The sequence below is a fragment of the Puntigrus tetrazona genome, chromosome 7 (genome assembly GCF_018831695.1).
Source record: "Puntigrus tetrazona isolate hp1 chromosome 7, ASM1883169v1, whole genome shotgun sequence".
NCBI classification, from domain to species: Eukaryota; Metazoa; Chordata; class Actinopteri; order Cypriniformes; family Cyprinidae; genus Puntigrus; species Puntigrus tetrazona.
The window spans coordinates 36,679,173-36,693,661 of record NC_056705.1 but is presented as its reverse complement, the minus strand read 5'-3'; the positions used below and the strand labels follow the sequence as shown (position 1 = coordinate 36,693,661).

The 14,489-nt window shown below is 37.1% G+C and overlaps 1 protein-coding gene across 7 annotated transcripts in view; it reads right to left on the bottom strand.

Annotated features, from left to right (window-relative positions):
- Positions 1 to 11,998: 11,998 nt before the first annotated feature.
- mical2a (microtubule associated monooxygenase, calponin and LIM domain containing 2a) overlaps positions 11,999 to 14,489 on the bottom strand; it is a 46,033-nt gene continuing 43,542 nt past the window's right edge. For all 7 annotated transcript variants that reach the window (XM_043244188.1, XM_043244189.1, XM_043244190.1 and 4 more), the window contains one exon: positions 11,999 to 14,413. In XM_043244188.1, the coding sequence (XP_043100123.1) occupies positions 14,048 to 14,413 (366 nt within the window). In that variant the 3' untranslated portion in view covers positions 11,999 to 14,047. The remainder of the gene's footprint in view (positions 14,414 to 14,489) is intronic.

Here is a 14,489-nt window from a genome sequence, read left to right as displayed (position 1 = left end):
TCATCACTCGATGCAATTTTCACTTCATTTTATTTTTGAATGCTAATAGTTGTGTTGTTGCATGTCGGTGTATATGTTTTCGCCTAAGACTATTCAAATGGAACCACGAAATCTCCCGGGTTCAATCTTTAGCCGTAATGTACCATACAAGAGAGGACAAAAGCAAGGAAACAACCAGGACTATTGACCTCTGGAACAGCTTCTAGTTTACGCTACACAACAAGCGCCCCCCCTCGCTTTTTTCAATTCGCCGAATGACAGCGTGGGGTCAGACTGTGAGCTCTTGACACCTTCACTGCGAGGTCAATACTTCTCTCTTCCACATGCCATTTTCTGCCACGGGGAAGAGACTGAAAGCCTTATGAGCACTTCCGTATCGTACGTACTCCGTATGTCGTGAGTCACGCTTCTTCCCGAGGCTGTGATGAAGGTAGTATTAGGAGGATGCCGCAGCTATACATATGGAGTCCACACCTGGGCAAACACAACACAGATGTCAGGATGTTGTTTATTACCCGTCGTTCTCATTTAACGTTAATTCCATCCAAGTAGCTCTTAATGCCGTTTTATCCTCCAACCGGAGTTGTGACATCCAGAAATGAGCGGCGAGATGACAAAGAAATCTAACCACTGGCTCATTTTTTTTATTTGTGGCTACACTGCTCAGAGTTTGTAAAGCAAAATGCAAGAAATGCACGTTAGAAATTAATTGGCATAAACAATTACTCTTCAGGAGGCTTGAAAGGCACACACAGAGCCCATCAAATATGGTAAACACAAGAGCCCAAATGAGTTCGTTTGATGTGGGATAGCCAATCAGGTTTGTTCTTGCAGTTTTACAAAATACATTTGAGCTTCTTACATTGAGATTTGTTGTCGCGCGTCAAGCGATATGGGTTATGATGTGCTTAATTTATACTGGAAATAAAGTCAGTTTGATGGGTATGGGTCTTTACAGAAACAGCTGCAGGTATGAGTTGATCAAAATGATATCTTTTCCTCGTGTAAAACTACTGAGTGTCTTCTGAAGATTTAGATTAAACGGCTTGATTCATACAGATTGATTTAATTTGCTTTGAAGACGAACAAAGTCTGAAATGAAGTCTTATGGGCCGTCATGAAATAACATAACCAAAGGGTTTTCACAGACGAGCCTTAAGCCTAGACTGAAATGTAAATCTGAGCTGTGTCGGTGCCTTTGTTTTGTCTTAAGATGCATTTCTAAGACATGTTAATGAAAATAGTTTAAAAGTCCAAATTTCGCAGAATCCTGTCTAAGTCTAAGCCCGGGCCATAGCACATTTATACTTACTGTATTCATATATTATTAGTATATAATTATTATTATGTAAAACAAAACAATAGGCTTATATATTTATATTTAGTATATTTATCACACTAATAATCATTTATTTTATTTTATAATAAATAAAATATTTAGTTTATTAATCGTATTAATAGCTTTTTTAATAAATCAACTTAGGGAATGTTATAAAAAAATATGTTTTTCATTTTTAGTTGATGATACCTAATGTTTTTCTGAATAAACGATTTGTTAATAAAATTAACCTTTGCTGACGGTTACTGATGAATTAATTAAACAATCAGACCTACAGAATTTTCACACTTATAAAATAAGTTTGAAAAATCCCATAGACTTAGCCTAGAAACCACAAAACAACACCCTAGCAACCACTATGAACCGTTGCATAGACGAACACTCATATTTTCTTCAAAACAGTTAATATTTCATCAGATATCGTAATATATTTCTGACTAACCTGCATTTGTTCAACAAAACCTTCCAGGGGAATTATCGCCTACCGCTCAATAAGGTGAAACGCACCTTAAAGAACGAGGTTAGCCCATTGAAAAGTCCGGTCTTTGAGAGTGCTGTAGGATATGATTGGTATGTTTGAAACACTGTATTTTTGTTCCTCCGGAGGCCTTTGTAGATGTGTTTGATCTGTTATTTTCTCCCTCCACTTCAGTGAGACCCTGCAGAGGAGCGCAGTCAGAGCAGCACACCAGAGAGAGGAGGGTTAGCTCTCTCGCAGCCCCCCTCTCATCTGCCTCCACTCATATCCTGGCTTATGGCTTCCGGCCGCCACAGAGCCTCTCGCAGCATCCCCGCTGAGGTCACTCTGGCCCAGGTCAGGAACAGAAAAATACACCCCCCCCTCCTTTACCTCCTGACACTACAGCCTCTCTCTCTTTCTCTTTGGGTCTGTGCCATCTACGCCTGCTGTGGAAAAGCACTACACGGAAATATCCGCTGGGCCTCGAGGTCAACTCTGGAGTTCCCAGACAAAGTCCCTGAATGCTGCACTCTGGCTGAGCTAGTCTGAGCTAACAGCGGGTTGCTGTGTAGAGCGTGAACGGAGTGTTCGGATCAGATGAGATATTCGACAACCCGAGGAAAGCATTCATCCGGAAGTCAAATTGCTTGCGTTTTTTGGCTGTGGAACCGAACACGGAGCAAAATGCTTATGCTGCTCTTTGCATGCGTTGAAATCAGAAAAGGAATTGATGCTGGCGAGCCCCCAAAACGGCAAAAATGTAGCCATACAGCAGCTTTCTATAAGAAACAGGACCAAAGTTCACAGAAAATCTGTCAAATTTCATGTAGAAAATGCAAAGATGTAGAGTTATTATAGACAACTTAAACCATGTGTGTTTTTTATTGTGATACATAAAAGCACATATGTATATATATTTATATATATATATATATATATATATATATATATATATATATGTGTGTATATATATATATATATATATGTGTGTGTGTATATATATATATATATATATATATATATATATATATATATATATATATTTAGATGTATTTATGTCTTTATATATAATATATAATATAATTTACATTATAAATAAGAATAATAAATTATTATCATTTATATATATATATATATATATATATATATATATATATATATATATATATATATATATATATATATATATAGACATATTACAAATAATACATAAATATATAGGTAATACAAATAAAATAACACAACAAAAATAATTCAGTAAAAAATAATTAATATCTCAATGACACCGAAAAAAACAATGGTCTGTTTCTCAAGCTCTCTTAAAATTTAGAAGACTTATAGACTTATATTTTAACAACTTTTATTACATTTCGTGAGTGGTTTTTATATTTTACTATTGGGTCAAAGTTAAAGCTGTGCAGCATATATCGATCAATCAATAAAAACTGTCTTTTTGTGTTTCACTGAAAAAAGGAAAACCACGCAGTTACGAAGGTTAAGAAAATATTTTTTCATTTTTGGTTTGAATTGCTTTAAACGGGTGATCTGGATGTGAAGGACAGTCGTGCGGTTGGAAACACACACACACACACACACACAAACATTTGAGCACACCATTCACAAATACACACGTGAAAAAGTTCACAGAGCCTGTATAATTCTGTACGGTTGACCTTTTTTCTCTCCGGTCTCCAGGCATGTAATGCTGCACGACTCGCACACCACTTATCCAAAGCAGAAGAGATCATCTGCCCGACATTATTGGGCTAAATGCTTTTCAACTGGATATCTATTTTCAGGAATTGCGTAAGCAAAGAGTGTTCTGTTTAAAATGGTTTTGTAACGTATGCCCCTATATCGCCTAATTGAATTGACTTGCACATGTTGGTGGAGAGACATGAAACCAATCCGCGCTGCACGCAATCTGCTGTGGAGAACCGAGACCGGGCAGGATTACATAAGAAATGGAGGCGTCAAAATGGAAATAAAGAAAGAATGAATTAGATGACTAGAAAACAAAGCGGAAAAAAGGTGCACAATGAGACGAGAAGAATGCTGAACCAAAACAATCATTTTAGTTTTGACATTTCGAATTCGTGTGTCGAAAAGGAACATCAGAAGTGAGATGTTCGTGAACAACCTTAACCTTTTCATTCTGTGGATGGTATAAAGAGATAACCTTCTGCTTTTGAACGTCTGCCCCTTTTCTGTCTTATCTGCTCGGAGGAGACGGTAGTTCAGAAAGGGCCGTAGATATGCCGTACGCTTTCAGTTTTTTCACTTTTATTCGTTTTTTCACCTATTTTGTGCTATGACTAAATGCTTCACAGACAGAGATTTAAAAGCGAAGCAAATGCGTAGGCTAATGTAAAAACATAAAGTATCGGGCCTGTGTCTGACCTGGGTGGATCGCATCGTCAGTCGCTATTTTATTTTTGCTACAGCCTCCACTTTGTTGTTTTTGTTTAATGATGGAATTCACTGCTGATTTAAAGCTGAACAGCAGCAAAAAACAAATAATACAGCCAAATGTGCAGAAGAAAAAAAATGCCACTTTTAACAACATCTTATAGTTTATGTTGATCCATATCGCCCTCTGGTGGTGATAAACTGTTAACTTCTGGTTAATCTTTATAAAGGCTTTTAGTAAAGTATTATGTTTTACATACATACTAGTTAACATACATACTAATTATACTATGCAACTTACAAAAAAAGAGATGTTTATTTTATGTATATTGTAATATTTTTTGTTTTTTTTGTTTTCACAAATGTTACATGTTCATTTTTTGGGGGGAAAAAACATTACATAGGGAGGACAGAGTCTATTTTTAAATGGTTAATTTGTATATTGGATTGTACATATATTGTTACAACACATATTGACAGTTTATTAATATTTTTTGCCTTTTGAGAAAGCCTTTGCAGAAAGAAATAGCCATTTTTTCAGTGTGGGAATCTATAGACAAATATGTGCTGAAAATAATATATTGCAGTATATTGCCGTTATTTAGAGGTATTGTGAATGTTTCTGGTGTCACAGGACACAGGGCAAACCTGATGAACGCTACCAAACTAATTTGCACAATCTTCACATAAACAAGCAATAAACTCAGTTTCTTTCTAAACTAAATAAGAATTTTCCCCTTCATTTCTTGTCACATGCAGTATAATGTGTCGTTCCTCAAAACTACAAACAAATCTCTGCATCATGACATTGCATTTTGCTAGCTTATAGGACCTTAAATTGAAGTAAATACATAAATAAAACACAACAGACACAAATAACGATAGATATCACTTAATAATGCGCTCAATCATGCATTTTTGTCACAAAAAATGAGCTTAAGAGTAATGAGCTAGAATGCATTCTGTCATTTTCTCAATCTGGTGTTGTTCCAAACCTTTATGACTTCTGTGGAACCCAAAAGAAGATAATTTGTAGAATGTTAGCAAACAACTTTGGTTACTCTTGATTTCTGCTGTTGGTACACTGTACAGACACTTGGTGGTGAGTAAATGATGACCATTTGCATTTTTGGCTGAACGATCCCTTTAAGAACTTTAACATTTAACATTTTAACGTCTGCTTTATATAAGGCGCTACATATCTTTAATCAGGATCTAACTGAATTAACATTTAGCAGCAATAAACATTTAAATAGACAAAAAAGCTATTAACGCTACTTGGCCCTACTGACTTTAACATGGTTCATTTATGTAACTGTTGCTATAAAATGGTGGTCACAACAAGTAAAACCGTGGTCCTCATTAGGCTACCATATGGTTTTTAAAATAAATGATAACAAACCATGTAATTTGAAATAAAAAAAACCCATTAAATAAGCATGTACAAACTACAAAAACGGAAAAGAGTAGTAAATAAAACTAATTATCAGTACTATAACTTCAAATAAACGAGTCTTGAATCTTAGAGAAAATATCTGATGTCAGTCTAAAAGAACAAAGCACAAACATAACATCACATTAATATATATATATATATATATATATATATATATATATATATATATATATATATATATATATATTTAGACATGGTGACACATCATATTTCCTCGATGTAGTGTGGGAAGAAGGCTAGTGCAGATTTGAGGAGAGTAAAAGACTCAGCTATCTCCTCCGTTCACTCCAAGGGAGAAGCGCCAGGAAGACCTCCTTTCAGAGCCTTCGTAAGGGGCTTAGCCAAATCAGCTAAGCTGGAACATATACTAGATTGAAATTAAATAGCCCCATTAGTGACCTCAGGCCTGTAATGGATGTGGGATGATTCTACTTTGCTATAGCCACGACCCGCTCTGGAAGAGGTCTCTTTCCTTCACGATCTATAGTCTGACCAAAAAAGACCAACATCCAGTTTAGAAACTGAGCACAAGTCTGGAAACATATTAGAAAAATAGCACTTTTTAGAGGTGTGTTGGCTTCTTTCCCCTCTGTATCACTAGCACTAGTTTGGTTTTCCATTTTTTTTTATTAAACACTTAAAACATTAAATGAGGATGGGAAGGACCATTTGGCTCTTTGTCAATAAAACGCTGGCTTCTATTTGACCTAAAATGTCCGTTCCCAACTGGCTTTCTCAACCTAGAAGTTAACCCAAAAAGATCTTTTAAGAGGATATGTGCTATTCCTTAAAGCATCATGTGTTTATCCATGTTTGGTCCCTGAACGTGACCAGGAGGATCTAGGAGACCTTTCACCAGCAGTGGTGAATACTATTCATTTTAGCCAGTTAGTGTTCTTTCCAAGGGAAGGATCCTCAGAGACGTAGCATCGGGTCTGTGCTTTTCGTCCTACAGGGAGGCCTGGAAAGACCTGTCTGCATTACCACATAAAGTGTCATGGCCACAATTGCGGATAACCACAACCCTGTGGAAGGCAGATCGGTGGGGAAGCACAATCTGGTTATTAGGTTCCTCAGAGGTGCCGGGAGGTTGAATGTTCCTAGGCCATGTCTCATTCCCTCTTGAGATCTCACTGTGGTCTTACAGGCCCAACAGGCAGATTCGTTTGAACACCTTCAGTCAGTCGAGCTTTGTGCCCTCTCTATGAAGATGGCCCTCCCGACTGCGCTCACTTCAAGAGGGTGGGGGCCCTCAAAGCTCTCTCCACTGACGAAGCGTGCCTGGAATTTGGACTGAAAGACTTTCATGTTGTCCTAAGACCCCTGCCTGGACACGTGCCTAAGGTGTCCACCACTCCCTTTAGGGATCAGTTGGTAACACTAAAGGCTATCCCTCCTTAGGAAGGGAACTCCGAACTGCCTCTGTTGTGTCCAATGCGAGCTCTTCTGATTTATTTGGATCGCACTCAGAGTTTCAGACGTTCTGAATAGCTCATTCTCCCACTGGTTAGTGGATGTGATTCTCATGGGCTATCAGGCTATAGGTTTAACTTGGTCACTGGAAGTGAGAGCTCACTCCACCTTGGCAGCCCTGGCAGATGGGGCTTCTCTAGCGGATATTTGTAGAGCTGCAGGTTGGGATACACCTAACAAATTCACTAGATTCTACAATCTATGGATGGAACTGGTCTCTTCTCGAGTTTTGAGTGTCAGTCCTCAATGACCGTAGGGTGTAGAGCCTGTCATCAGTGACTTGCTTATTCAGTCCAGCTCAAGTTCCTTTCATAAACTCTGGACCACCCTTCCATCACATAAGCACTATTTTCTTAGAAAAGTTCAGCGGAGGAACTTGCTATTAGAACTCAGGACAAAGTAAGTTATGAGTCCTGGCATTTGGTATAGGGACCCCTAGTGTCGTACACTCAACACAACATCAAAGTGAACGGCAGAAAGGGAACATCTAGGTTATGTACGGTAACCCATATACCCTGATGGAGGGAATGGAGACGTTGTGTCCCTTCTGCCACAGCTCAGAACTGCCGTTGAGAAGTCGCTTCTCGACTCCTCAGAACAGAACAAGTGAGCAGATGCTAAGCTAGACTATTTATACCCAGATATCTGGGCATGGCAAGCTATGCAAAGTCTGCATACCCAGTTTCAATGGCCTTTTCTTAAAGATTTCAGAGGTGTTTGGACTTCCAAGAGCAAGCCTTACATAACCTATACGTTTTCCTGCCATATCCCACACACACATATAATCAAAAAAGAAATCACAATAATATAGAAGTTATTACAGAAGAACCTTGTTACTTTGGAATATATGCATAACAGAAAAAAAATAATATGTGCATAAATCGCAAAAAAAGAAAAGCATCATAATTCATTAAAGCAACATTCTTAATTTCAATTCACCACTGTTCATTCAGCACTTGAATGTATGCTGACCGAAGAGCATCTACTTCTTCCTATTTAGATCAGATAGAAGAGAACAAATAATAGGTGAAAAAAACAAGACCTAAAGAGCAAAGAGCACAATAACATCAACCTCATCAGCTCAGAATTACACCAGCAGCAGAAGGCAATGGGACTTTTGTGAGGCCATCCTGTAAAGAAAAAGAGATTGTTAGTTATAAAGCAACATTTTATGTAATTTTAGCTTTTCATAAGTTAGGGTTTGTCTGCAACACTGATCATCTCATCAGTGCAGAGTAACAGAGAATTTATTAAAAATATAAAATATTTCTCTTAGTAAAAATTCAACAGTATTTTCAGCGGTGGCAGCTCTGATGGTTCTTCCCAATTTAAGAACAAACACATTTTTATACTCGCAAGGTAACACCATGATATTGTGTTGAAGATGCTTCACTTGAGATCAGGTTCTGCTACTGCCTACTACTGTCCATCCAGTATAATATGTCACCCTCACAGAAGCGGCTTCCATCAAACAAGTCTCTTAATGGTTTATGATGCATAAAGTTTCTGATCTAATAATGAGTCGTTGTCAGACAGTGATTACAATATGAATTTATTCATAACTTCCACCAAAAATCGTTAATACTCAATTTCTCCTTTAAATCATGATGGATTAAAATTATTAATAAAAGTTCATATTAATATTGTCTAAGATCAAAAGTCCAATAAAGAATGTCTAGAGTATATCGAAGCTGTATTAGCATCAGCTAAGCCAAAAGTTGTGTCCTCCTTATTTATACCTATATGTTTCCACCCTTGATGCTAAAACTGCATATAAAAAACGTCTAATTACTGTCTGGTCACACTTTGACTCAAAACAACATCAAAATATAAATGTGGCATATCAGCTATACACAGACCTTGCCCTTTCAGTTCCTCTTTTTTTCTTGTAATATTTACTTTTAGCCAAAGGCCTAGAAAATTTCTATTTCATCTTGATTTCTTCTGGCAGAAAAACTTTAGAGGGAGTGTAAGAAGTTCCTTGAAGGTCTCCCACAAGAACATTTCACAGTGATTGCATCTTTAACTGGCAAAATATTTACTGAGCTGCTCTCTCAGCTTCTTGTCTAAGAGAGCACTGGAAAAATCAAGGATGATTTTGACCTGAATTATTTAACAGTTCAGTTATGCCCTCCTGAACAACAAGAAAAAATGCCCTGAGTGTTGCTGTTGTATCATCAGCTTCGTTTATTTGGTAAAACAGCATCTTAACAGAATCTTAACTGAAGCTACAAAAAAATTAAGATATGATGAATATAGTAAATTCAATCATCTTACAATGCAATATGTCATCTAAGTAATAAGCCTATATGTCTGAGAAAAATAAGTATAAACAAATAAACAGTCAATAAGGTGATGCACCTAACATGCACCTAACAGCACGATGCCAAAAACTGGTTAAGACAGAAAAAAAAAAGAAGAAGAAGAAGAAGAAGAAGAAGAAGAAGAAGAAGAAGAAGAAGAAGAAGAAGAAGAAGTAACTAATGCAAGAAATTCATACACTTCTTATAGAGATCAGATAAGCAAAATTGTGAATTGTGTGTGTGTGTGTGTGTGTGTGTGTGTGTGTGTGTGTGTGTGTGTGTGTGTGTGTGTGTGTGTGTGTGTGTGTGTGTGTTTGTGTGCGTGTCAATAGATCCAATATTACACACTCCACCTTTAAAGATTACCTCAAGTTAGCATCCGTTAGCTAATTAGCTAACCAGTATCAGCTAATGTTTCAAATAGGCTATTATATATTATGTAATAAAAGTTAGAATCATAATTATTAATGTTATTTTACATTTTAATCTAAAACTGCTTGATCGCTCATTGTAATCAAATAAAATTAATTTTTTGACTTACATGAAGACGATATTAAAAGTAGATATTAGATGCATTCGACAGCATACTGTTTTTGTTCAAATAATTTTGATTGCAACTGTAAATGCCTTGCCATTCACGTAAATAAAAAAAAATCTGACAGTAGTACAAAAATAAAATAAAATAAAATAATCTCCCCATAACTTCTGAGACGCTGTGACGTTCTGCTTGTCAGACCACGTGGTGGCGCTAACGCGCCATATTTACTTTCTTCCGTTCAGGCTCATGAGGCTTCTTGTAAAGTTCAAATCTCCTGGGTATTAATTTTATTTATTTACTGCTATTCTCGCGTTTCATGAATGTATATCATCCACATCCATTTATTTATTCATCCGTATGTTAAAGAAACAGGAAATAATGTTCCTTCCCTTGCAAATCAAATACGACCCATGGAAATACCCTGATCCATCTTCTCAATCTCTAAACACAATAATCTAATTAAAATATGGTTTTAATTAACCTGGACTTCCGGGTAATTACTGAACGAAAACTTGTGACAGGATAAGAATCTGTGATATTTCAGTAATTAGTGTCTAAAAAGCTTTAGGGATGTGAAGTGTGGTGCTATTTGGATATATTACATTTAAAACAGATGTCAGGATGTATTTTGGCTCTGCCTCTCAAGAACAAACACGCTCATGTAAAATATGAAGCGTACTGGTGTTTTTTGTGATAGTATCCACGCTGAAGCACAACACTGTAACTACGGAGTAAGATAACGCGGTGATGAAGACCACACAGCACTGAAGGTTTTGGGAAGCAGGGACACCGTCTCACATGAAAGTGAAGCGGCGTGTAGGCCTCGACCTCCAAGCCAAAACCCCCGATCTGTCTAACGTCCAGGGTCTCGTCCAGGGTCACGCTCAACACTTATCAGCACTTACGGGTCTTGAAAGCTTTTTTTTCTCACCCACTTGAGTCTGGTAATGGAAAGAATTTTGGAGTTCGCTTTGGAGTTGGATTTAGGGATGCATAGTTGTGACTTTACATAGTTTTACCATACTAAGGAAGGAATGCCAATATATAAAAAAATTATGCGAACTTAATAATGATCATATAGAAATATGAATGAGCATTAAGCATATCTGTCTACTTGTAAACATCCAAAACACATTTTTAAGTTTATTTATTTAAATTTTAAACATATTTGTGTTTGAGATTTTTAATTACGGTACATATCTTTTTATTTTGCCTTCTTTAGGAGCAATTTTACAAAATGTTCCTGTTTTATTATCTTTATATTATAATTTTTCAGTTTTATTATATATATATATTTATATATAATAATAATATATAATATAGTTTTATATATATATATATATATATATTTATATATAATTTGCCTATCTATATTATTTACAGTAAATACAATTTTAATCCTCAAAATAAAATAAAAAAACAAATAGAATAAATTAAATGGGGACAAAGAGTATTTTGAACCTGGCTTCAATGTCAGCGTCCAGATTAGTTTTTTAAATAAATGTAAATATTTAAATTATCATAAATTATTTACGTTTATAAAAAAAAATAGTGCATATTAATTAGATAATTCCTTATTTGTGTATTTGAACAGCATTTCAGAAAACTTCATATATAAAAAAAAAGAAATACAATAAAATAATACATATTAAAAAAAGTAATCTGTGACTAATCGAGCGGACCAAATGTTTTTTTCACAGAAAATAGATTTATAATTTTGATAACCTAATAACCTTAGTAACCCACTAACACAAGTTTGATTGCTCTTCTAAAAATAAATAAATAAAAAAGTTAATATTTAGTCGTTTATTTTTATACAGACAATAGTCAGGTTACGGTCAGGGTGAGTTAATCAAGTTAATGCTATTGAGTGTGACTTTAAGTGACTTAAAATACTCACATCGATCAACCATTAATATAAATATATATATTTAAGTGTTTGAGGATACCGTATGTAGCCGTATGACCGTATGGGATAGGATACCGTATGACGTGCATACAAAAAAAAGTAAAAATGACACAGCTTTGCCCTTTCTTTTATTGCAAGAGTATGGCTTAACATAAATAAGGCAACAACAAATGTAAAATATACAGCAAAAAAACTTCCAACAGTTTTACAACATGTCCAATAAAAGGTGCTACTTTAACTAAAGGCCTAACGGCCTGCTTTCATAGAGGCACACCGGCGCCTGCGTGTAGGTCTCTGAAATGTAAGCCACCTCTGAAACAGAAAGAAACGAAGAAAAGACAGAGGCTGCATGAGCAAGTAATTAACGAGCCTTGAAGAAAGACAGAAAGGAGAAACATGCCAGGCGATTAGTGCCACGCGAGAAACAGGTCAAAGACCTTACACACGATCACCTTTGGATCAGCGTTGCTCAGGAGCAGACGCAGTGGAGAGGTCGAAAATAACTACAAGTGAATGAAAAAGGAGAAACATGAGATGTGAATCATATCAAAAGGCAGCTTGTAAACAGCGTTTGGGAATGAGCTGCTAACGCACTAAAACGGATGCTTCATTTCCACGCACGATCGATCGGCGATCACCATTCACACCGATTAGCACATCACACGCTAACAGTCGCCTTCCAGTGTCGACAAAAAGCATGCTTCATATTATTAATACTCCTCAGCGAGTTCCGACTGGAAAATAAACGTGCATTTTAATGGACTTAAACGTGTTACTGTAAAAGCTGTAAGTAGCTCGGAGAGCACGTCATAGGTAGCAAGTGACGTTAAAAGAAAGCGCAGCGTAGTCCAGTGAATCAAACGAGGCGACATTTGTAAAACTGCTAAAGTAGTGTTTCCGTCACGATTCGTCTTTTAGTGACATAAAACTTAGGCGTGATCGAGACTGCAGGAGTAAACATGAAATCAATACATGTGCATTCAATCTGTTCATGACAATTCTACAAATAAGCCTGAGAACGAAGTATAACGCTTACATATTTGGTATTTTGTTACAATGAGGAATGCCTGATATATCTGTATCCATATTAGCCAGTATATCTGAAACGGTCAAAATAAGCTTTATAAACTATATGATTGATAAATGATATCCAAATGATCATTTAGGGCCCTAAATGTAAAAAAAAATAATCGTTTTATTGTTTTATTTTACTGTATTACATTTATTTTTATTATTATTGTATTGCCATATTTATGTATGATTTTCAGCGGCTCACGGTACATTGATTTATTAATATGTCTTAAAAAAAACAATTACGTTTTTGCATCTGCTGTTGTCATCAATTAGCTTCAAAATATTAACTTTAATGATAAACGGTTACTGATATCCGCCAAACCGCCCAAAATCGGTGCAAAAACAGTCTTTATAGCTTAACGTTCAACTATAAAATGAGCTCTGCGAACAGCATCGCAGGATATAACTGCAAAAATCACATTTACAGTAACGCACTTACAGTGAAAGCCAACAGGACAAGACATAGCACGGGGGTTAAACATTCAAATACAGAACAAGCACTGTTTTGAAAGTCCAGCCAGTGTCGCAAGACTAAAAATACCACATTTCTGACAGCGTTTATAACGCACTTTTGTTTTGATAAATGGCTACAGACGCTTTGATAGAAATGCAAGATGCACGTTTCCGCTTTAAACCCTCTGGAATGTCTTGTCCCACGGACTTCTATTGTGACGCTTGTTTGTTTTAACAGTATGAAGGATAAGATGCAGTTATTTTCTGTGGTAGTCCGCGACATTTGCACAGATGCCGTCGATAGATTAGCTCGCGCCGAACCCGGAACGTTCCTTTTCAAATGTATGTTTTCCGTAAGAAATGTAAACACGCGAAGAATGTGACTTCCATGTTCGTGAACGGTTGAAACAGATAAATCAGGTTTTGTAAACTCAAGTCTCGATAAAGAGCGCTAGTTAATAATTCATCTTAATCGTGCATATGAAGCCAGCTCGCTCACTAAAGTGCTTAAAGTTCACTCCGCGTTAAACCTTTGTTTTTGATTTAAACGAGAAAGGCTTCGGTCATTTGTGCGCAATCCAGACCGGGCCGTTAACGTTACATTTGGTCCTGTTCCTAACGGCGACGTTTTTCTCAAATCAGGACCCAGCGGCCCACGTGCTCCTCCAGCCAGCGCTGCAGAGGCCGCAGATTGAGCGGCTCGGCCTCTGCGTACATTTGGACGATCTGTTCGTGGAGGCCCGCGAGCAGAGGCAGACTCACGCTGAGCAGTTCGTACAGGAAGGCGTAATCCCGGGCGTTATCCCGCAGGTGGACCCCTGCGGCCCGCGCTTTGGCATGCAGCCAGTTAAACACGCGACGAGGCACAGCACACACGCGCAGCGGCCAGAGCAGGCTTGTCTTCAGAGAGGACAGGGTACCTGCAGACTCGTCCTGGAGAACGCGCTCGCGGCCCTCTGGACTCCAGCTGGAGCCGGCGTGCGATTGGTCACCGCACGTCTGAGGAATACACATGGTGATATTAGTCAATTTCTGATGGATCGTTTAAAACAATAATAACTGAGCATGAATGGTA